At 46.2% G+C, this 23,316-nt stretch overlaps 1 protein-coding gene across 2 annotated transcripts in view; it reads left to right on the top strand.

Moving 5' to 3' along the window:
• tmem108 (transmembrane protein 108) overlaps window positions 1–23,316 on the top strand; it is a 37,505-nt gene that overhangs the window by 11,282 nt on the left and 2,907 nt on the right. For both annotated transcript variants that reach the window (XM_086150904.1, XM_086150903.1), the window contains exons 2-3: window positions 9,844–9,927; window positions 21,351–22,625. In XM_086150904.1, the coding sequence (XP_086007030.1) occupies window positions 9,888–9,927; window positions 21,351–22,625 (1,315 nt within the window). In that variant the 5' untranslated portion in view covers window positions 9,844–9,887. The remainder of the gene's footprint in view (window positions 1–9,843; window positions 9,928–21,350; window positions 22,626–23,316) is intronic.

Raw genomic sequence — 23,316 nt, forward strand, 5'->3', positions numbered from 1 at the left:
ATTTAACTGAGTCAGCCGTCTTTGCTTTCAGAGCGAGGCTTATTATAAACTCATGAAAATGTTCAGATCATCGTGCTGTAAATTAATATTTACTTAAATGTAGAGAAACAAAAACATGGCTTCTACTGGAAAGAAAAATACGGAGCTTTTGAGACCTGGGGCCCTTCCCATTTCATACCAAGGCCACAAATTAATAGGAATCCATTTCAAAATAATTCATAAACATGAATAAATTACGAGCGGATAAATATATTATAAATGAAGGAGTGAACCTGTCAGTCAGATGAAGAGGACGATCTTTAATCCATTCCTGTCCATCTTCAGATGTTATCGGAAGTCCTGCAGCACAGCCCCGGCCCGCTTGAGCCAATCGCAGGCTCATAGAGGCGGGGTTTCATTAGGATAGACCAATAAGAGACAAGGAGCACCAGGCACAGGCGTTTTTTTTTTTTTTTTTCTTTTTTAGTCAAATCACATTTGCTGTAAATTGCTAAAATATACTTTATATTTCCCAAGCCAAGTGCAGCATCAAGCATTCCTTCCTTCTATTGGTTGTTTGTTCCCTCGGAGAGTCTTCGATTGGTCGACTGGTGGCTTCCGGTCCAATTACATATTTGAATCAAGTCTCGAGATGGATAGAAAGATTTTTTTTTTTTTATAAGATATTTTCTCCTAGAAGTTCAACTTCCAGATTAAAACAACCTCCTTAGTACGAGGAAGTCCGGCCTAATTGCGGAGCGAGGGCGGAAGACATCGAGGGAGACGATACTTCCTCGGATGAAAGCATGGCACGGCATTAAGAGAGCAAAGGGGAAAAAATGGCGAGAGGCCCTGCAGCTTCATCTGACGCCTCCCAACGTCTGTGAGTTTGACGTGCACTTATGCAAAGTCTGTATCTGGCTCCTGGAGAAGCTGCACAACCGTAGACGTTCACCAACCCAGCGAACGGGATGCTAAATAGCGGCCCGTTGAGAAGGTACACAGCCTGAATGCACGGTTTGCTCTGCAGCTGCGGGGAAAATAGCGGCAGTCAAAGGATGGACTTCTCGTGAAGCAGCGGTGATGTCACCGCGGCCTCATGATGCAGGACTTCAAGCGAACTCTCCGGTCGCACCGTGACGTGTTACGCTCTCCACATTTATTTGGAGGACAGAAACCAGAATTCACGGTTCGGCTAATGTTTTTTTTTTTTTTTTTTTTTTCCCTTTCCTGGGTGTTTTCGGTCCTCGAGGGAAAGCGAGCTGTGCTCGTTTGGAAAAACGCGGCAGTTTCACTTGACATGCGGTCGCATCATTATTTATCAGGCCGCCGATTGATTTTCCCTCTCAAAGGAATTAATTTGGGTTTTTTCGACGGGAGGATATTTTGCGCGGTAGTAGGCGGGCTGTGCACTTCCTGTTTGTTCTAGACGTGCAGATCCGTCTCCGGAGGGTGTCTTTCTGCATTCAGGACCTGAGAGCAAATCACCGTCATCCAAAGGTCCTTCAGCTTTCTACATCAGCTGTTTTTGTTTTTTTTCTTTTTTGTTACGGTAGCTGTTTTTGGCAAGTGGAGCGGGACATGGAGCTCCGCGGTGTCGTGTTACTCTTCATCATCGGCGCTGCCTCCCGGCGTCAGGGGTCACATGAGGAGAGATTGAGGGATGCAAGGATATTTATGAGTCAGACAGCATCGGGGATAAGCTGAATCTCAATGTCTACCCTTTGCTGCCCGGATAAATAACCTTTTTTTTTTTGTGCTGGGAATACGTTCGGTTAGAGCGTTTGCAGAAATCCAAGGTCTCCGGATTTCTGCGTGTGCAGGCAACGAGGAATATGGAATTCAATGGCGGATATTGTCTTCCATTATCTTCTGGTGTGGAGTACACTCGCGGGATTTTGTGAGGAAGCTGTGCAATTGACCTTTTTTGCCGCGCCGAAATCACTCTTTCAAAAAGAGTCTAATATCTTTTGCGACGTATTTTCTTCCCTCTCTTTGAATTCAGTCGTCATGTCGTCGTGGATGACGAAGTGCCGAGCGGCTCAAAGAGAAAGGATGATTATTTTTGGACAAATCTATCAAACCGATGCACCCCTTGAGTAAATACTCTCCTTTTTCTGCGAATATCTTCCTGTCCGTTGGTTCTAACCAAGTTGTGGCCGTCGACTTTAACTCCTATCCGGTCCGTTCAGTGACAGGATCTGTCTGTCCAGAGCTATTCTGTCCACGGTGTTATCTTTCTCGTGATGTAACCGGTCCGTCACAGCTTCTTCCCACCCGGGCGCCGTTACCTGTCTCGGTGTTTGTTCCCCGCCAGATCTTAGGTATGTATTACACAGTGCAGCCAAAGGCCCCGCCGCCGCCGCCGCTTCGGCTCGCGTCCCGCGTCCGTCAGCTGTCCGGGCATCTCCTGGTTTCAATGACAGCGGGAGGCGGTGTCGCCGCCTGACTCCCGACGGCTTCCCCTGCCGCTTCACTTGCCCCCGACACCCGGCTTCAAGACTTGGATCATTTTAGTAAAGGGGTGCGAGTGGCGGACCCCACGAGGGCTTGACTTAAGACATTTGCGGCTGTGAAAAGACTTGAGGTTTGTCATTTCAACGCCGTAACGTATCGTTAATTCCTACTACGGTGAAACTAAGGATTCGGACTGTTTGGGTTTTAATCGACCGAAGCAAAGAAATCCCAATGCGAAGTACTTTCAACTTAAAACCCAAGGACTTGAAACCAGCAGGGGTGAGACTCGCTAAACTTCAGTTAAAAAACATTTAATCTGGAAATGCTTTGTGAACTTTTTATCCAACAGACTTTTCTGACAGCACCGAGTCAATGGCATCCTTCCTAATGTCTGGAACGCCATCCCTTTTTGATTTACCACTTTGTGATTAGACGTAGTTTGGACCTAAAAAAAAACACAAAGATTGGGTTACGACTTGCGGTCGATGGGACTCTGGACCGAGATCTCCATCTGACAGACTGAGATTAGACCTCACTCCCTCTAAGATAAACGCTCGTACAAAGCAAGGCATTGGGGATTTATGTTTTCTGTGGTGGATTTCAGATTCCTGAATTCATATTTTAGACAGCGGCGTATCCTTCACCGGAGTTACTCGAAGTCAAAGCTTTAACCGTCCACTTTGCATTGTCCTGATGCGCGTGACTCAGCACTGGCCAGAGCTTTCGCTTGACTCGGACTCTTCCGGACTCGGACGCCGTCTCGTCTTTCCGTTTTTGCTTTTGATGAGACATGTTTCTCAGGGAGTTTGTCAACAGCGGCGGGCAGGAAGAGCACGGGGAGGCGGCCGTACCTGTGAATGTAGTCCGCCGCCGCTACAAATCACCGCTGATTCCAGTTGGCCGAGGGTTCCCCCCTCTGTAGCTTGCATTTATTCACACCCCTGGACAGAGCTTTGGCCGGGATTTCGCTAATGATTTGCTTTTGTCGGCGGCCCTGCTGTCTGCGCGGTGCCCGGGGTTCCTCCGCCGAATGAGCAGGAGATTCACTTGTGTCATTTCCATGAGCTAAATACGGTGCTGACTTTACATGAGCGACACTCAGGAAAACCAAATGACAATCCCGATTGAAACCGTCACGAGATGTTCGGCAAATAAGTGACCGGGGTCATTCATTTTAATGCATTTTTATCCGAAAGTAATGATTATTGACATGGCGTATCTTGAATGAAACGCCGCCCTCGTTTCCCGGCGCCGCCGCCGTACAGATAAACCCCGAGAGGGTGAAAACATGGATGTGAGCTGACAGGCTGCTCACCGAGCACGCTAAATCCATAAGTGTGAGCAAGATGCTGCCATCGGAGACACGAGGGCACGACGTCTGGAGCATCTGCGCCGCCAGTTTCATGGAAGCGTCTGTGTTATCTTCCTAACCGTTGTGTTCTACCTTTACAGATCAACAATGTGTAAGTCAATAATCGCTGAAAGGGTAAATGCTGTGCACGAGCGTCTGTCGATACTGTCATGAAAATTTAGATTTTTATATTTTCATATTGAAATCTGTCTGAAAAGGCGGATGAACGTGGGCTTAAGGTTGTCACCTTTGCACTCCTGTTGACTTTTGCCGTCGCGAACGCCCGTCGTCACCCGGCTCTGCTCCGCACCCACGTCCTCTTTATCTCCAAACATTCTAACTTCCTGCGGTCGTGTACCAATTTTAGACGTGACCAATTTGAATGTTTGCTTTTTAAAGGCCTACAACAGTCGGATGATTTCTCCGCTGTTTTACCCTCCCATGCGACTCTTGTCGGCATAAACGTTTCCTATGACGCAATCGCAGATTTTATCGCATTTCATCTGGAAAGCAGCTCGCCGAGGAAGATTCCGGAGACATTTTTGAACAGAAATACGCAGAAGAAACCGATCAAAATATGAAATATGTGTGGAAAAATTCAGGAATTTAAGCTTTACATCATATCACGGAAATGATAGTTTCCCAGTGCAATGTCGGACTGTTCCTAGAGAATCTTGCGTTGATGTCCGCGCAGGCTGGAGGCGACCACCTGAATATCAAGGCGGGGAAAACCCCTTATCCCATTATCATTCCGGTGTGGAAGAAACGCTTCAGCTTGCGTGTCTGTAAGCCGGTCGCTACTGTCCATCACACCCAAAGCGCGTTAGCTTGCAGAGGACGTTTCGGGCGGGAGCTTCGTCTCCGTTTGACAGCACACTTTCAAAAGCTATCCGATATCCTGAAAGGAGCGGGCAGTCGTTTCAGCGCGACGTGAATCTTCATCCAAACCTGCCATTTTCAGTGCGTGCACGCCTACTGGCTTCGCTACTCGCTAGCCAGCTCAGACAGCATCCTTCCATATGCAAATGATCCAAAAAGGGACGTTTCACTCAAGGCGTAGAAAGTGTCTCGGCTTGTTTGTGCATGTTTGTTTTAATAAGAAAATCAGGATGCAGAAGAGCAGACATCTGTCCCGCCGACAGATGCGCTGTTTATTTATTTCATTTTTTTTTTAATTTTGCGAGAATGTACCGATAATGAGTGTCGCACCCGTGCTTTGTTTACACCTGCGTCTGCCCGTTCTCCTGCAGAGACGTCTGCTGTTTTCTCCGTCTTTGTCACTTCGATTCAGAGACCCGGCACCTGTTCGTGTTTTCGCTCCCGTTTTTCAGAATCGACAGCCTCTGTTTGCGTGTAAAGAAAAAGCGAGAAGTCTGCGAGCGGCGCCCACGTGAATCGTTGTGAAATTTAAGATGAGACGGGACGCGGTTTAACTGTACAAAATACAAAAACCCTCAGCTTGTGAAAGGTCTCTTTGAAAAGGTTATGTTTAAGCTGCAGGATAGAAACGAGAAACATACAAAGAACGTAAAGCTCTTTCTATAATATGTTCTTCTGTACTCCGCTTCTCATTTAGAAATGTGCAAAAATCCCATTTTATCCAGGCTCATATGAAGTACAAGAATAATGCGTGTTAATTTGTCACATATTTGCTTCTTATGTAACCAGGCAAGATTGGAGTGACTGCCCACTCCATGCATGTGTCAGAAGGCGTGCTGGGACCGTAATGCTCTTTTAATGGCTGCTGTGTTGCAGTGTGGAAAGGGCGGCGGAGTGGAGTGCTGATTGATAACCTGCGCAGCCTCCAACAGCCTTCACGATGCAGCACCAGCAACTCATCCTGCCAGGTTAACGGCTCAGGGCCGCGACTGACAGAACTCACACACGCAGGGCGGCGCAGTGACTCAGCAACATGGCTGCCTTAAGGGAGCCGGCTTATATCTCTTTCTGTTTGCAATTTAGGCCCGTCGTTCCCACAAATCAATACTCGTAATCCTTCGGTTGTTTTGCACACCCCGGGTGTGAGATGAAGTTATCAACGCCAGACCGTTAAACCGCGGTCCGCCTTCTGTGTGAATCGGTTGCACAATCGCATAGTGCCTTGCGTTCCAGGGCACGGTCGGACCGGCCCTTTCGCAACAAAGTCTCGCAGAATGGGTTTTGTCACGCGTGCACGTGAAACGCACGCCGGGGAAATGTGCGGCTTCGGCGCTATCGGGTGCCGTTTGTTGATTTCCATCAAAGGCTAAAGCAGCATCAAAGGGAAAGTGGACGGCGTCTGCGCGGGCGCGTCCCCGGAGTCGAGGGCGGAGACCGGGAAATATGTTTCTCTGAACGTGAAATGGCACGAAACATTGTGCGATGGCATCAAACCCAGCTCACCGGATTCTTTTGATACGCTGAATGCGGCGAGTTTTTTGCAGAACTCTCCCCGGATCCCGTGATCATACTGCATCAGAGCCTCCACCGGAGCGGCTTTTCTTGGGACCGCCGTATCCTTTTGAGTTATTCGGCAATAGCAATGACTTTCTTTCTTTTTTTTTCTTTTACACACGACCGCAAATGCCGTAGCGGGGCGAGGAAGTGCCCAGTGTCTGAGAGCTCAGTATTTAAATCAAGGACTTCCCCGCCAGCCGGTCCGAGCAGTGGCGGGCATGTTGCGATTGCTGCATCACACCTATACGTATAAATCAAACGCACCCCAGAGAAGGATTAGCTTGTATTTCGTTTATTGCAGGGACCAGTATCCACTTTTTACAGGACAATCCGCCCATATTCTGTATGACTGCAGTCGAAGCTGTCTGAATACACGGCCCGACGTCGTCCGATTACGCGTATCTGCGAATGACGACATATTTCAAGCGCGGTTAGACGAACCCCTTTTATTCTGCATGGCAATTTCCCTCATTATCTGCCTGTTTACTTCAACAATAATGCCTCCGCTCCTCTCCGCTCTTTATTTGCTGCCTCCCTTCTCAGAGATGAAACCGGCAGAAGGCTCCCTCCATTTTATAGCGCGGAGAGAAGCAAAAAAAAAAAAAAACAACACGATGCTGTGGCATCCGATCTATAGGCATAAAAGCAGCAAATAGGTGAATTTTATGGTTGGAGGTCGGGTTGTCTGTGGGAGTGTAACACTACAGTTCACACAGTTTTCCGCCCAGTCCTTCCCCCGCCCCTTCTCCTCCCTGTGTTATGGAAAGGCTCTCAGTCAGCCGCTGCAGGCAGGCAGCCAGCTCACTGCCAGAGCCCCCTATATATGACCGCAGAAGTGAGGGAAGTCCAAAATTAAAAGCATTGTTATCCCTACGGGTGGTGGCCGTCGAGGGAGGGGGTGGCAGGCTTACTTCTCGGTGACCTTGGCGTTTGGCGTTTACGCCCACTCCTATCTCTACTCTCTGCACCGGCCCCTCGAAAGCCGCGTCCAAACCGCAGGACGGCACGGAGTTACAGGATCTCACTCTTTTCGCGTCTCGATTTTTCTCCTTTCTTACATTTCCGTTCTGTCCGGACGTGTCCCTGTGATTCTTTTCAGTATAATGCACTATTAGGGTTGCCATAGTAATGGTTGCCGTCTGTGTGCGTGTGTCTGTGTCGCCATTAAACTTTTTTTTTGCGTTCCGCAAAGCCTGCGTAGCTTACCCTTTAAACAAGATGGGGAAAATGTCTCATTTGAATATTTTCACCGTCTGTGAGGTTTCCGTTAGTAAGCGGAAGCCGGGAACGGAGGTGATTTCCACAAATCGGAGCACCCGATTCCCAAAACGCTGTATTCCCTACCGCTGCTACATCAATTATTAACAAGCCTGGAGACGATGCAGAGAGCGATGGGTCTCCTCTTGTTCCCCTGTGCATTCGCTGGTCCTCCGGATGATATCAAGCTGTGAATTAAGTTTCTCCCTTCATCCATCTCGGGATTGAGATGCAAAAACGCCAGTTGTGTTGAGGCTGAAGGATTCCAGACAGCTGTCGCCGAGTGAGCCCAGGTGCATGCACAAGCGTTTAACCTTGTGCGCAGGAAATTGTCAAACGCTGCTACTGATTCTTTTTTTTTTTTTGTGTGTGTGTGCAGGTTCACAGATTTCCATGACCCCCTGCATTATCCTCCGTCCGCCCGCGGTCAGATAGCCGAGGCACGACTCAGCCTTACGTTTGTCCTTACAGTCCATCCTTTCTCAGCTTTGCCCTGCTTTTGTGGTAACAAGCACGAAGAGGACGCGGCGATAGCCTTACACACCTACTTATGCATCCTCCCCTATCATCAGCTCTCGTGCCCAAAAATTAGTGTGTCCAGGAGCCCGTGCAGGCCTGGCAGCACTGATGAGGTGTAATCACCATGGAGAGCCTCAGCTGCTCTCTTCACTCCCTACCATCAAGCTCATCAGGCTCGGAGCACGGCGCCGAGGGAAAAAAATTAGCGTCCTAATGGTCCCGTGGCCATCGGCGTGTGTCAGGGCTGATTTGAAATGGGTTGCGCTCCTTCTGATTCCGTCTCTATCGTGATGACATCGGAGCTCGCCGAGCAGTCGCGGCCGTTTCGGCGGTTAAACAGCGAATTCATGGGATTTTATGACCGAAAGGTTTCGGAAGCCGAGCCGAGCCGTCGGTCCGGCGCGTCATCCAGCACGCAACCGTGATTGTTTGCGTTCATTCTGGAGTGTTCGGTGCAGAAACTCACTGGCGACGTGACCACGTGCGCTATTAAATGTGCTTATTTCATCAGATTTATCTCCTCGAAAGAGCGCAAACATTTCAAGATGTTTGTGTTTTGCGATAGCACCCCGAGCAACACGGCGCTTAAATAATGCAGACGTTATCGAGCACAGCTGCCCAGACAGGCTGCGCGAATCACGAGGGGGAAAAGTTCTACGAAGAGAGACAAGTGCGGCCTTAGTCGGCAAAGTACGACAAAATGCGAAATCGCCAGGAACAAAGTAACAATTGTCTGTTTTAAAGACACAATTCATCGCACAGGAATAGAAGCTCGGTTCAAGCTCCATTTCTAAGAGGTGAAGTCTTTGCATTTGCTATATTTTGTGCTATATTTTTTCATACTCTTGTGCACTTCTTATCTTTCACCCGGTACTTAAGACCTGAAGACACTTCATAGCCTTGACTTGTTACTTAGACACTTAATAGTTTTATTTGTATTTCTTATTCTCCCCCCTTTTTTATACTGTTTATACAATTTCTTACTATTACTTATTATTGTTATGTTTTACTGGAAACTCTGGCACAACAATTTCCCAGGGGATAAATAAAGTTGTTCTTATTCTTATTATTCTTATTCTTATCAGAGGGCTGTCGCTCATCTCACTTTTGGTCTAGGAAGTGGGAATCCTACCACACATGTGCTAGCAACACATTGTTCATGCTGGTATGATGAGTGTGTGTGTGTGTTGATGCTAGTGTGTACCTGTTATCTAGCGGGAAAATAAAGCTCTTTAGAAATATGTCTGATTCAGAAATGTGTCAATTTAAGTGGTATTGCGCTGGTGTGAGCTTGTGCGTTGGCCAAGGGCGCTTCTACGAGGAATACAAACACACACACTCAACATGAGTGGAAGACGGACGATGTGTGTGGGCGCGCAAGTGTGTGTGTTTGTTGCCTTTCATAGAAGAATGAGAAGGCCATCACTGAGTCATCCTTCCCAAGAGCACCCTTGGGTACTCGTTTACCTGACAAACACACACACACACACACACACACATACACACACACACACCGGAGTTGTCTCAGAAAACAAGGCTTTACCGGTCAATGTTTTATGCAGTATAATTGATTTTGCAGGACGCCGAGGCTGATTTGAAGTCTCACAGTCGATGCAGACCGCCGCTGTTGCTCTACCTGGTCTTTCATTGTGAAACTTTCGCCTCCGGTCTGGCGTCTCCGATTGAGCCGTCAAGGTTAAGCTGCTCCGGCCCGTCCGCCGTTCTTAATTTCTGTTCCCGTTTGTATATTTGTAATTACAGTTTAGCGGAACGGACGCGGCCATCGCCCGAACGTCGTTTGCAACCTGTGTGCCTCCGTTTAATCGGACCTCTTTCTTTATCAGAGAACCATGAGCACTGTGGAGGAGGAGCCGGATCACATGATACCATGAAGACAAGTCTGCAGGTCCTGCGCTGCCAGCTGCTGAGTGAGTGGACGCCTGGGTGCCGGGGAGGGTTTAGTCCGCTGCGTCTGCACGCGCTGAACAACAAGAACTTAAAATCTAGAAGTGCTTTAAAACATGGGAAATAACCGCAGAAATGACATGACAGATCACACGACTGTCCTGAATCACTAACCTATTATCAGTCTTGTCAGGTTTTTTCGTAATTAGTATAATATTATCGTTATCTGATAGGTTTGCAAACTTTATCACCTGCAAACACATTGGCGAGCTGATTGAACTGATTCAATTGAGCAAATAGCTTCATTTGAATACGAGTAATTATAGGGACTGTATCTGTAAAATAATACATTTCAAAGAACTGTAAATGGAGGAGAAGGACGAGGGACAATGAACTTATAGATGTGTAGCTGTAGCTGATTTTTCTTTTTTTTTCTGCTCACTTTTTCCATTTTCATTACATGGCCTTTTTTTTTTTTTTTTGGACGATTATGTATATCTCTTTCGTGAAGCTGTTCGTTCATCTCTTTCCGTAACACCTCAAGTACCTCTGGCCGTTCGCTTTCCGGGACTGAAACCATTTAAACTCGTGTTTGAATACCTGCGTTTTGGTCATGTTGGCACTTGATGTCATTCATGTGGTTACTCTCTGTTAGTCACCTGGAAAAAACCCAACCCCAAACCAAGACGTGCATTCTGTTGGCATGAACACATGCTTAAGTGTCATTATTTGTCTTCTTCCGTCTCACGTTTAAGCTGCTCCACTCTTTCAAGTGCATAATGTTGTTTACGAGTTGTTTACGACGTTGTATAAGGTCATTAGCCATTAAATATCACATTTCATAATGTGCTATGTTGGGATGTTTTGTTAGCTCTCTTGATTAGAAAGTAATGAGGGCGACGGGCTCTGTGCTTGGTGTGGAATTAAGGGACTAGAGAGGACAACAAGGGGATACCTGCTAAAATATTTTGGCATGGTGTGCAGTGCCTCTGACCCTTTGCACGCCTCAGCGGGAGGAGCTTTGCAGGTCACACAGCTCAGGATTTATTGCCTCAAGTTGCAGGAATGAACTTCACAGGAGATTTTTTTTCTCTTTCTCTTTTTTCCTACTTTGAGTATCAGTGGAAAACACTAAACTCAGTCAGTGGTAATATTATTATTACCTTACTGCTGTGTTTCCCTACATTTTAGTCATTTGTTATCTATGCTGGGGAAACCAGAGACCCCATGGGGGAGCCCTTGCAGACCAGGGTAGGACATGGAGACTCCACACTAACCGGGGACCTCCTTGCTGTCAGGCGAAAGCATGTCTGCATTTTTTTTTTTTTTCTTTGCTGCTATCATCTGTTTTTTATTCTACAGTGTACATTTCTGTCTATTTATAATTCGTGTCTTGCCGGGGGTCCCTGCAAAATTTCATTATGCTTGCATAATGACATTTAAAAAAAAAACAAAAAAAACTTGAGTCTAGAATCTTGACTCTTGAAAAAAGCCCCACCATGCTGCCTCGCTATATTTTATTTTTTAATAATGATTTTATTCACAACATTCTGTTTATGGTTGGCATATATCAGAGATATGCTTGGCTGAGGAATATTTTCATAATAATTCCGGCAAATAATATTATGGGGTTTTTTTTTCTCCACGTCTAGTCAGCGGTGTGGCACGGAACTCATCCGGGTTGACGGTGCCAGTGTGATATTTTCACATCTACTGACCATCTTTTATGGTTTGGAAAAGGACATTTATGAAAGAACCAAAGATGGTTCGCGATTTGTTTTTGTTTTCAACATAAATCATACTTCACAATAATGTTACTAGTGACACCATTAAATGTGATGTTTGTTTACCTGGACCGAAATCCTGTGTCCTCTACCTGCCAAAGTGTCAAATTGAATAAATACGAGCTCTCCGACGTGTTTGTTTCCCTCTCGTTATATCCGTCTGGGATGTTGAAATGATTAATCGTATGATTCTTAAACGGTATGATTTATACATGAGGAAAATTTATATTGTTTTGGACGCTGAAAGTAGACTTAAATTCTCGATTAAATATTTACAGGAATCCTTTATTTTATTGATCAAGCAGAGATACTTCCATCTTCAAAGCTGTGGCTGGAAGGTATTTTCTGAATGCTTGATGAAGGGTATGGGAACGAGATATATGATGGGATGCGGGGAGGCGCCGCGAGGTTGATTCTGCTACCTTTGGACGGAGACAGACTAAACATTTCCCTTTTATTCTAGTCTTTACGCCGGCCTCCTGGCTCCGGTTTTAAATTAAGCACGTATTTAAAGCCACATGGCTCTGCAGCCCCATCCGTGCGTCACTGACCTACCGTTGCTTTATTTCTGGCCACCCTGTGAAACGCCTGCAGCGTTTCTTGCTTTCTTGCACTGTTCGTGCGGATCTGTATTCCCATAGTTCTTGTTTCGCCGAACTTCGGAGCTGATTTAGATTCGGAGGATGAGATCAAAGTTCCGGGAGTGGATGTACAAAGGAGAAGCGGCGGCGGCGGCGGCATACCACCACTGAATGTCACATGAATATGTAACTGAGAGGTCGGTTTGGGATCTGCCATTCTCCGGACGGTTAGCTATACAGCTTGTTGTTATCTGGTATTCACCCCGAGCTCCGGTTCAGGGCTACAGAGCAAAGACTCCCTCTGACAAAGCTGTCTCCATCCCTCAGAAGTGATAAACGGGGACCGGGCCTCTGCAGGCTAAGTGCTTTAAGTTGTACCGCGGTTGCGGTGAGGTCACGATGCAGCGGTTTAACCAAATGAAGGGAAGCTGGATTTGAAGCTGCTGCGTGGCTTTAAGCAAACTCGTTTCAAGGCTGGTTTCTGAGGTTGTTTTGCGAACCGTGGTTTTTAAAAAAGCGCGACTCTCCCGTTTACCCAACCGATGCTTTATTTTCCTCGGCGCGTCACGCTCTAGATTAGCTTAGCCTTCTCGTGGTGGACAGGTGAATGACGCCCCCGAGATCTCTGGGTCCGGGAGGTACTCAGACGTTTCTCATTACTCTCCCGCGCCAGCGCGCTGCAGGAAAAACAATCTGCCCGCAAGATTCCCGGGATACAGACAAGAAGGAGATGTTACAGATAGAAGAGCTGTTTTCTTACTATACGCTTTAGACACTAATTAAAAGAGACACAAGGTATTTCCCAACCTGACAGTTACATGTTTTTAAAGGACATGTCGGCATTACAACAACACAGCTGCAAGATACTGCCCGCATCTATTTTCTTCATTTATCAATATATATATTTATCAATAGTTTTATGCAGAATAAGAATAAGAACAACTTTATTTATCCTGAAGGACATTGTTGTGCCCGAGTTTCAAGTAAAACAAAACAATAATAAATAATAGTAGGAAATTGTATAAACTGTAGAAAATTACTGTAAAATTACTGTATTGATTTTCATCCCTGTTGTATTGGTAGTCTTCGCCGCATGGGGATGTTGCATGTTTAAAAGGTGAATGATGAGTACCGCCCTCCCCAAAAAAACTAAAGTTACATAAATCCTTTTCCTACCGTGGATGTAAATGATACCATTTTACCATAAAATATTCACAATACGCATCCAACTTGCAGCCTCGCTGTGGATGGGAGGGGTATCACTCAGTGCTGTGGATCCCATTTGTTTCTTCATAGAAATACATGGATATGTCCCTGTGGAGACATGCCAACAGGTTACTAGTCACCCTGGAATTTTCTTTGAAGAAAAAAATCCTTTATTCAATCATGGGCTTAGTTAGGCATTAAACATACTTTGCACCAGGTAGTTTCAGGTTTCTTTAATATGTGCTTCTTCTATTGGCTATGTTACTTCAGCTTGTGTGGGTAATTGCAGGGTAAGTTGTGGAACGTAGATTCGACCGTCATTACCCTCGATTCTGTTGTAACTCCTTGCAATGAATGCAGGGCCAATCTGGGTGTTAGTTTAGTAGTGTCATGTATTTGAATCAAAAAGCTCAAGGTAAAAAAAAAATGTTTTTATTGTGGACCATCTTTTTATTTTGCATCTCATGTATGCTTTTGATGTGAGCATCCTGCTCATTTTAAGTCTAGGTAAAAGCTTACATTCCCTTTTAAGGGAATGGGTGACTCTTTTAATCGAGATATGTAACCGTAGGACCTGCGATTCGGTCGTCTCCCCTGAAACCAGAAAACTTCCTGTTTAATGTTTCTCCTTCCTGTCGGATCTGTTGCTGCTGTCACAGCCTGTAGATAAATCATTATCCCACCAAACAGCCAGATTTGCCGATAAACACGCGCCTGTTCAAAGCTGCAGCGGAGCCTGACAAACAATTTGTGGAGCATTCAAACAGGAAGCCATTATCCTGTTGCAAATGCTTTGCGTCTTATCTAAGAGCTCACATCTGTAGGGCGCTCCCTTTGCCATCTCTGGTTCAGGACGGTCCCGCAAGAATAGCTCGCGGACACACCCAGACGCAGATCAAAAAACTCTCGTCTGTTTGTATCGTAGCGTAGCGTTAAGATCATGCCCGATCTCACCCTCGACGCGATAGGTCTCCGGTTTGTCCGAGGACGAGTCGCCGCCGTGATGAAGTCGTTGGTTAAATGTTGTTGGCGCGAGTGAAATAGAGGATCAAATATGGCGTCCTCTTGTTCGGGGACTTTGACAGAGCAGTTTAGGTTTTCTTCTTCATTGTTCACCAAACGGATTCCTGTAGTTTTCATGTCATAAATATTAAAAAAAAAAAAGAACCACGATAGCACATCGGAAGCGACCTAAGTTTGGGGATTAACAGTTCAAGCAGCGCATTTTCCATTGTTCGGATGCAGATCAAACAAAGAAGTAGTTTCGGGACTGTTTTTAGAAAACCATCATTTTGTGCCCAGCGGACGGCATCTGGATGTTCTTCACATAACGCGGGGGAGCGACGTATTAGTATAACCAATAATAGACTTACTGCTGCTGGTAGTGCAAGTTAAAGAGTTGCTTGGCACGCCGATAAAGGGTTTCGTTCACCTGAGGGATCCAAACGACAGCACATCAAAGCTTACAACTAAAAGTTTAGACGCTACAAATCCCTCCCGCGTTTCTTATGATTCCTTTCCAATTTTTTCTCTGTTATCCTTTATCTACCAAAGCGATAATGGGATTGCGGACATACGTATTAGGGAGCAAGCCGGGGTGGGGGTTCAAGGATGATGTGATTTACTCATTGACATTCTGATAAACGCTATAGATAAAGCCTTTTTTCTATTTTCCCCAGGGGTCGTAAGGGGGAAATCCCATACAGGTTTGTGCAGCGCCCGTAATTCACTCCTCACATGGTCCACAGAAGGTTTGGTCCGGGGTCTGAAGCGCCTCTACAACTAGCGGTAATAGCGGGGCCTCTGAACCAGCATTTATTCATGTTAAACCTTGACATAATGCGATGAAGGGATAGTAATACCCCGTTAATTTCCATTCATTTAGTGAATGAATTTCTCCGTAGCAAATCGAAGGTGGCGTGTGGTAATCGGGGGTGTTATTGATGGGATTTTCCATTCATACGCTGTTTATTTACCATCAAGAAAGCTTTTCTGTGTTTTTTTTTAAATTCTAAATCATGTGTAACCTGCATGTTGGTTAAAATCCAACCATCACGGTGGATATTTTCATGTGCCGGTTTATTGGCGGTTTTAGGTCATGTAACTCGTACGTATGAACTTCCTTTATTCCCCTTCACGCTGCCTGAGCAGGGAGATGACAGAGTCATAACTATTCAAAAGTACGGCCTGACGAAGCGTCACGAGAACTCCCTCCCTATTGATGGATGATTTTGCAGCTCCTATTTTTGGCTTCATGTAGAGCCCTACTCGAAAATCGCTACTGCCAGCTGCCTACTGATGATGAACAACCATCTTGGCACAAGCGTTTGCCACGTTGGCACGCGGTCACCGTACCTTCGAGACGATCGCTCCTCATTGCACTTAGCATGAAGTCCCCCCTTCCCCCAAACAATGCAAATATTCCAACAGCCCCCTCTGGACGGATCGTGCCGCCAGATGAATGCATAGGCGCCGAGCATTTTCGTACTTTTCCGCACTTACTAAGTGCTCCTGTGTGAGCAATGGTCATGAAAGCCGAGCGAACGAATGCGCTGATCAACAAGGGACCTTTCGATCCGTGGAACGTGCTGTATAATGCAGAATTTCATTAGCAGGAGTAAATGTTTTCCATCCCGCCAGTGTAACTGTAGAATTCGCGACATCCAGTCCGGACCCGTTGGGTGACATTGAGTCTGATCGTGAATGATCGGTCGGGCAAAGCGTGCACTGGATCAGTGTGCAGGATCCTGCTTTACGACATGATTTATTGATGTCCCCGATGGCGTCAATAGAGGACTTGGACGGATGTCATCGGCTTCCTATGCATTCAAAAGAGCCTTAATTCAGGAGCTTGGCCGAACACGTCGGCCGTCCCTCCAATCTATCCTGAGCTTACTTAGCGGAAGACAGGTTGATGTTATTCATCAAATAAACGAGGGCAAAATCTTCCAGTAATTTTACAAGGGCATTGTTTATCTCCGCGGTATTAACACGTGCCATTCTTACAAGATTGCCCGGTTGTTTCAGATAGCAAGTGCAACAGGTTGTTGTCAGCGATAACGTGTCAACCTTCAGAGCCCGTTCAGTGGAAGAAGGACAAAGACCTCCAGTCGCAGCGACTTTGCTCTTACTTTGATTGTTTGCCCTTTTTTTGTTTTTGTACACCTAAAATGCAGATGACCATGTTTAAATATTTTTTTGTTTACAGACACCGTAGAGCTGTCCAAAACATCCGAGTGAAGGCGCCAACAACAGGCTTTTGTCACCCCTCCTATAATTAATAGCGTCTTATGTTCTTAGACTAATCCGACCTGAGCTTTTGTCAGTGTCTTATCGCAGACGGAACCAACACTCATCCCTTTTGTTCACCGTCGGCCTCTTCCGTCCACCTCCCAACCTGCCCGACCTCGTTATTCTTCCCCCTCCGATCCAATTTTCTCATGTTCTTCCCAGCGGTTCACCTCAGTGGTGGGTGTTCATAAACCTCCCTTCACTTCTTTTGCCATTTCAATCATCTCTCTTGTTAATTCACATGGCTGTTTGTCAGCCACATGTATTTATGGGGGTGACTCAGACTCCCTGTCTGTGCTCTTCCTGCTCATGCTATCGCTCTATCAGCGCCTTGTACAACCAGGATGAAAAATCGAACCTTTTTACATGGGAAAAAAAAAAGACACTCATGCGGTACGAGCAAAAAAAACCGTACATATGTAGCTTTATATCCGTAGAAGATCGAAGAAAGAGTCCGATGAAAGCTGCATTGCGCTGGCTAATCCTCATTAGATACTTTTGGTCGGCAAACAGGACATGCAACAATAGGTCCCAGGGAGTTTTAAGTACTTTGAGTGAGGCTTTAGAGAAGCAAGGACTTTTAATTTCTGCATTGTAAACCAATAATGGTTAGCTTATAAATCAGGCCGACTGTTTAATTCCTAATCAGAGTCATTCAAAACGAAAACACTTTCCATCGCGACAGGAATTCAACACCCGTTGTTCCTCAAGTAAAGGACGCGATGCTTTCCGGTTCCCTTCAGTATGCTCAAACTCAAAGGGACAGGGTGAAATAAGCTCCTTTTTAAACGGTACTTATTGGACTCGGACGACTGGAGGGAGTGGCTGTAAGGCTAACAATCACCTTCTGTGGTAGAGATTGGTATTACAGGCGTGAAAAGACAAGCTGGCTACTTAGTGAGCAAACTTTTGTGAATATATCTAACATCCGGTCTGTACTATGCTCTTTACACCCTCCTATTGCTGTACGGGTGATTGCATACAGATTTGTTTTCCAGTTACCCAGAAGAGAGACTGAGATTCCATTTTAACCGAACAAAAATCCCTGTTAAGTAGCCCATGGAAGGCCGTGAGCGATAAATAACATTTAAGTTAACTGGTGATATGCAGCAATGCCCAACGCACTCATGAATAGCGATGCCAAGCTAAACCAAAGCTGAATTTGTAGCGATGCATAAGCTTCATCTGCGCTGTTTTCTAGCGCAGTAGCATTAGTCTATATCTCTTCTGTCATGCAGTTCATGAAATATGAAAATGTATTTATTCAGTAGTAATTCAAATATGGAGGAATATTTTCTTTTCCTTCTTGCAACTCTATTAAAGAAATATTTGCCGGGTGAATCCAACAGTGATTTCAAACGTAGATTCTCATAAAGAACAATACACGCTCTGAAAGCATGGCTGATATTCTCACGGCTGTAAACCAATTAGTCATATTTATCGTCAAATTTGTCACGCGGTTAAAAGTTCGATTTCTAAATCGCGACTAAGCTCCGACGTGACAAAAATATCAGAAAACCGCTGGAATACTCGGCCGTGAGGTTTGCTTGTTCTCAATCTCCTTGCCTAAAGGATCATCTCAGGAAAGATGAGCAGTCATAAATCAAGGACGGCCATGTGTGCTATCTCCTCAGAGATAGGTCTGGAGTGGGCTCCGTGGACTGCAGACGTGACTGGTGTGTTTAATAGAAGACAGCGCCCAGACCTTCTGTCCCGGTTGTCTGTGTGCTTGAATATGGAGAAATATGATTCATGATTCTGAGGTTGAGTTTGAATTGTAGTTTGCGGTCCATCTGTAAAGAGGAACGTCTAAGGGTTGTGCAATTGAAAGGCCGATCCTGCAAATGAATTAAGACTCTGAGATTTGGGGGGGGGGAAAAAAAAAATCACCAGTTTCTACATTTGTATCCCGCTTTGTTCGGCTTTAGGCAGATTTATTTTCCTGCCTTTCAATCCCTCCTGGAATAGGAAACTTTGTTTCCATAGTTACAGAGGGTGCACCATGCTCAAACGAGATGGGCACCGGGAGAGTGCACACCTCTTTGACAGCCATTGTCCAAGAGGCCATTCAGAAGAAAACTTACCTTTAAAAGCCCGAGGAAAAAAAAATCCCCACACTCTGCTGAGCCATTGAAATGTAAGTTGTACAACATTACACGTTTCGGTGAGCGTTAACAAAAAATAACACCATCTAATGCTTGTTTGATATGTACAACGGGTGTTTTTTAGATTCCATTAAACACAATGGTCACTGTGTGTAATGCTGAGCTTTTAACATGCCTTTAATTGCAAATCCTCAGCCCTGTTTTTTTTTTGTTTTTGTTTTTTTACGTTATTCCAACAAAAAAAGGCTGAAAGCAAATCACAATTGGCCACTGAAATAAAGTGTCACTGTGTCTGATAACAGTTTGCAAGAGTGGGATTAATGGTTCGCAAATAATGCCATTTTAATCAAAATTCCTCCCACCTCTGCGCTTTGGTTAAAAGAAAAATCCTTTTTCGGACATGCCGGTGTTCTCAGACAACAATTTCAGCCGCGTCAATTATCGAGGAGTGTTTTCTTCATGAAGGAGTCTGAAGGGTCATCTTGGCCACAGTATTGGCTGATAAACCTTATCATGGCAACAAGATTTAATTTCCTGAATCCGTTTCACCTGGAACCCAAAAGGCTTCCCCTGTTGCACAGCAAATCATACCGAACTCTTGGATGAGAGGTTAAACATCTTAAAGAGATTATACAGTTCCAGGGTTTGCAGCCAAAGCGATGCACAACCTAATTATCCAAAGCCATAGATGTCCATTTTTTCACACACACACACTCACACACACATACACAAAGCATGCATTTACACTCTAGTTATCAACTACTGTTAAAAAGACCACTGATGCTTTTCCTGACACTCGCCACCCGGAATACACTCTCCTATTAACATTCACAAAAGAGCACGGTCATGCATATGAAACTAAAATGATCACAGGCTGATTCTTGAACGCTGTCATTAGACTGTCAGCTTCTGTCGGGCGTTTGTCGGCGGTACCCGCGAGCGATGTAATCCCGATCGGACACGTATCGCAAACCGACGCTTGTTATGTCTCTCGGCCAAATAGTGCTTTACTAATAAGCGGCATTAGCTGCGTTCACTGTGTCAATAAGAGGGTAAGGGGGTCAGATGCAAAAGGGAAATGAATAACCTCGTGCACGTTACCGTCTCTATGACTCTCTGCTGTCTATATATCACAATAGGACCCAAATTCCCCGCGGGGACTTGCTAATGGCTTGTCACTATCAAGCCTCCTCATGGGATTGAGCTCCGGAGTCAATCAGAGATGGTTGTAGCATGTTAAGTAAACACTCTGACTTGTGTAAATCTATCCATTGTGCTCGCTATAGAAAGGTTATTCCTTGAGGTCATTTGCGTATCGGTGTGAACACGTGACCTTTCTGTACAGTGTTATTCTTTAAATAGGGATGCATAAGGGATTTAGAAAAAAAAAAATATATATACATATATATAGCCAATTTACAACGATTTTCAAAACAAATCACAAATTCAGAACACATAAGACGAAAAAAAACTGCTCTCAACAGGAGCTTTTCAAAGCATGAATCACTTAATAATAATAATAATAATAATAATAATGATGATTTATCCTCTATAAATCCTCATGGGGAAATTCATTTTCTGCGATTAACCCATCATGGATGAGCCACAAGCAGGAGACGGTTGGTCCAAAGACTATCGGTCTACCTCCGGGTTGCGCCGCCCCCAAATTTTTACCCGTTATGCTGCCGAAACCCGCCGGATCTTCTAGACGCTTTCATATGTATATTGAGATGGACAAATTCTTTTATTGACGCAAATAATTAACACGACATTCGGAGCGCATCCACGCCACTTGACAATGAGGCTTCGCTGCAAGACAAAGACTTGAAGGATTAGAAGCGTCACTGGGGTGTCGATGTTCCGGACGCACGCACGCATCAAATGTGCAAAGCGAGGCAATTTACAACATAGACTGAGTCCAGATAGTCAACCGATTGGGAGGGAGGTGGCAGACGTACCGCGATTCACATCGAAAGTGGATCTTCAGCGTGTATCTGGCCTCAGTCCTGAAAGCAATTCCAAACGGGGTGAAAAATATTGCTATTTTTATGCCGAATAGAAGCCAGCCATACCCTGGAGGGAAATTTGAAATCTCGCTGATAAACTTGAAATCAAACATTGCTTAATTTTTTTTTTTTTTACTATCATCTCTGTAATAAACAAACCGAAGGGCTCTTCTCTGCCACCAAGTCATCGTAGCCTTGAACTCTGCAGTCACAAAGATCTTTTGAGCTGTCGCATTTTAGATGCATGACTACGCACTATCATCGAGTGAGTAATACGCTTCACAAAGATATCTAGATGATGAGCAACAAAAAAGTGAAGAAAGTAGCCTTGAGCCTGTGCATTTCGAACACGGTCCATGGAAGACGCGGCTCTATGTGAGGCCAGGAAATTATCATGAAAGTGAATTGAAATGAACCAGAACTTCACAATGATAGGACTGAGGCATCCCTCTGCTTCCTCCCTCTCTCTGTAGGTGTTCTAGCATTCCTAGCACTTCCAGTAGGACTGGTCTCTTCAGCACAGGAGTCGTATCTCAGCCGTACGAACCGGGACCCCGTCTCTATGGCCGCCGCCCACGGCAACAGCAGCCCCTTGTCTGCCCCGAAAGCTTTCCACCGGGACTGGAATCAGGAAGGGTCCAGTAGTGGGGAAGGGTCATCCAAAGGAAGCACTCGACCCACAGACATCCTCCTTGCTACTGGGGAACTTCATCCTTTGCACTGGCTCATCACCACGGCGACCGTCAGCCCAAACACTGTGAACGCGGCAAGCGCCGGACCAGGCGGCGCGACCGAAAGCCAGCCATCTCGGCCTCCAGAGTTGAGCTCGGACCTTATAAACCGAGGCCAAACGCACAAATTCGTCAGAGTACCTCAAGGTGACCCCGGAGTTACTGTCGACACGAGCCGAGCGGGAAGCGGCTCGTCGTCGCCCAGCACAGATGCCTCGAACGAAGACGGGGATTCTACTCAAAACCCTCCGGCTCCCACATCCGGGTCAGAGAGAGGAGACGCCCTCGGACCCGAGCCTCAAAAGTTCAGCGCGAGGGAACCCGCCGACACCGGACGCCAGCACATTCCAGCTCCGCCCCGCCTCCTGTCCTCTTCCTCGGCGAACCACGATCCCGCGCTCAGCTCGAAACTCAGGGAGCACTCCGGCGGTGCCCCGCAATCACCCGCGCACCATGCCATAACCCTGAGAGAGGTGCACGGGGACGGCGGCGAGCCCCCTACCGACGGGCTCCTGCTGGCCCGAACGGGGCGCCCTCCGGTCGAGAGCCCGCAAGGGAACGTAACTTCCTCGGCGTCGACCCCGGCTGTACCCTCGGTGGCCGTTCCCAGGGCAAAGAGTCCGACGGCCGTTCCGAGCGACCTCACCATTAGCGACGAGTCCACGACGCTCGGCGACGGCGATCGGGTCGTTCTGCTCACGTCGGTTGGAGAGAACGGCACGGCCGGCGCCCCTCTGGGACGCTGGTCGGCAAATGTGACCGCGTACGGAGGTCTTACCTTTAACAGCAGCTCAGTCAAGGAGCCGCCTGCTCAGGGGAACGTCTCAGAATTCCTCTCAACAGACAGCGGGAACTTCCTGAACAGACAAGTCCCTGCCACCACCCAGGACCCGTGGATGACGGCGAACAGCTCGGGGCCCACCGTCGACCCTCCTTTGCCCCGCTTCACTATCTGCTTGAGCAGAATGGACATCGTGTGGATCGTGCTGGCCATCAGCGTGCCCGTGTCCTCGTGTTGTAAGTATTTTCCCGATAAAGCGTATTTCACAGATCACCCTCTCATCTCAACCGCGCCTTGTCATAAGGTTTAAATGTCATCGTTTTAATGACCCGATTTAACTACATTTGCGTCATATTTGTATCCCGCGTGTTCCGGAACACCTTCTGAAGGCCTCAAGTAATCCCGCGGCCTGAAGCGGTTGTAATTATATATATCCAGTGAGCGTCAGTTTACTCTGACACAGGGCACGTAACAAACCTGGGGCAAACACGTTTCAATTTTAGAATTTCTAAGTCTCCTATCTGCTAAAGCAGCGGTCGTGAACCCCGGTGACGGCATATGGATCCCAGGCAATTTTGAGTTGAAAATGAAAAAATCAGTTTGGAACTGATTTTGAAATACTTGTGATATTTCTTCATAAGACTGTGTCATTTTAAAGTAAACAGAAATTAGTTTTGAAGATAAATTTCACGGGTCACGCGTCGGTCGGGTCGGGAACCATTGGCTTCGGAGCGCGTCCGGGTCATTGTAAAGGTGAAGAAATTGATTTTATCAGATTGTCAACCAGTTCATCCACGTCAACCCGGAAAAGATGGCGAAAAGAAAAAAAGACTATGATTACCGCGCATTCCGGGCTGCGTTGAAAGAGGGATTTGCATTTGGATCTGCGATATGTCTAATATGCTATGATAAAATTGCATTGATGAA

Source organism: Fistularia commersonii, chromosome 8, assembly GCF_037954325.1.
Source record: "Fistularia commersonii isolate RoL2024-O1a breed Wild chromosome 8, RoL_Fcom_v1.0, whole genome shotgun sequence".
NCBI lineage: Eukaryota > Metazoa > Chordata > Actinopteri > Syngnathiformes > Fistulariidae > Fistularia > Fistularia commersonii.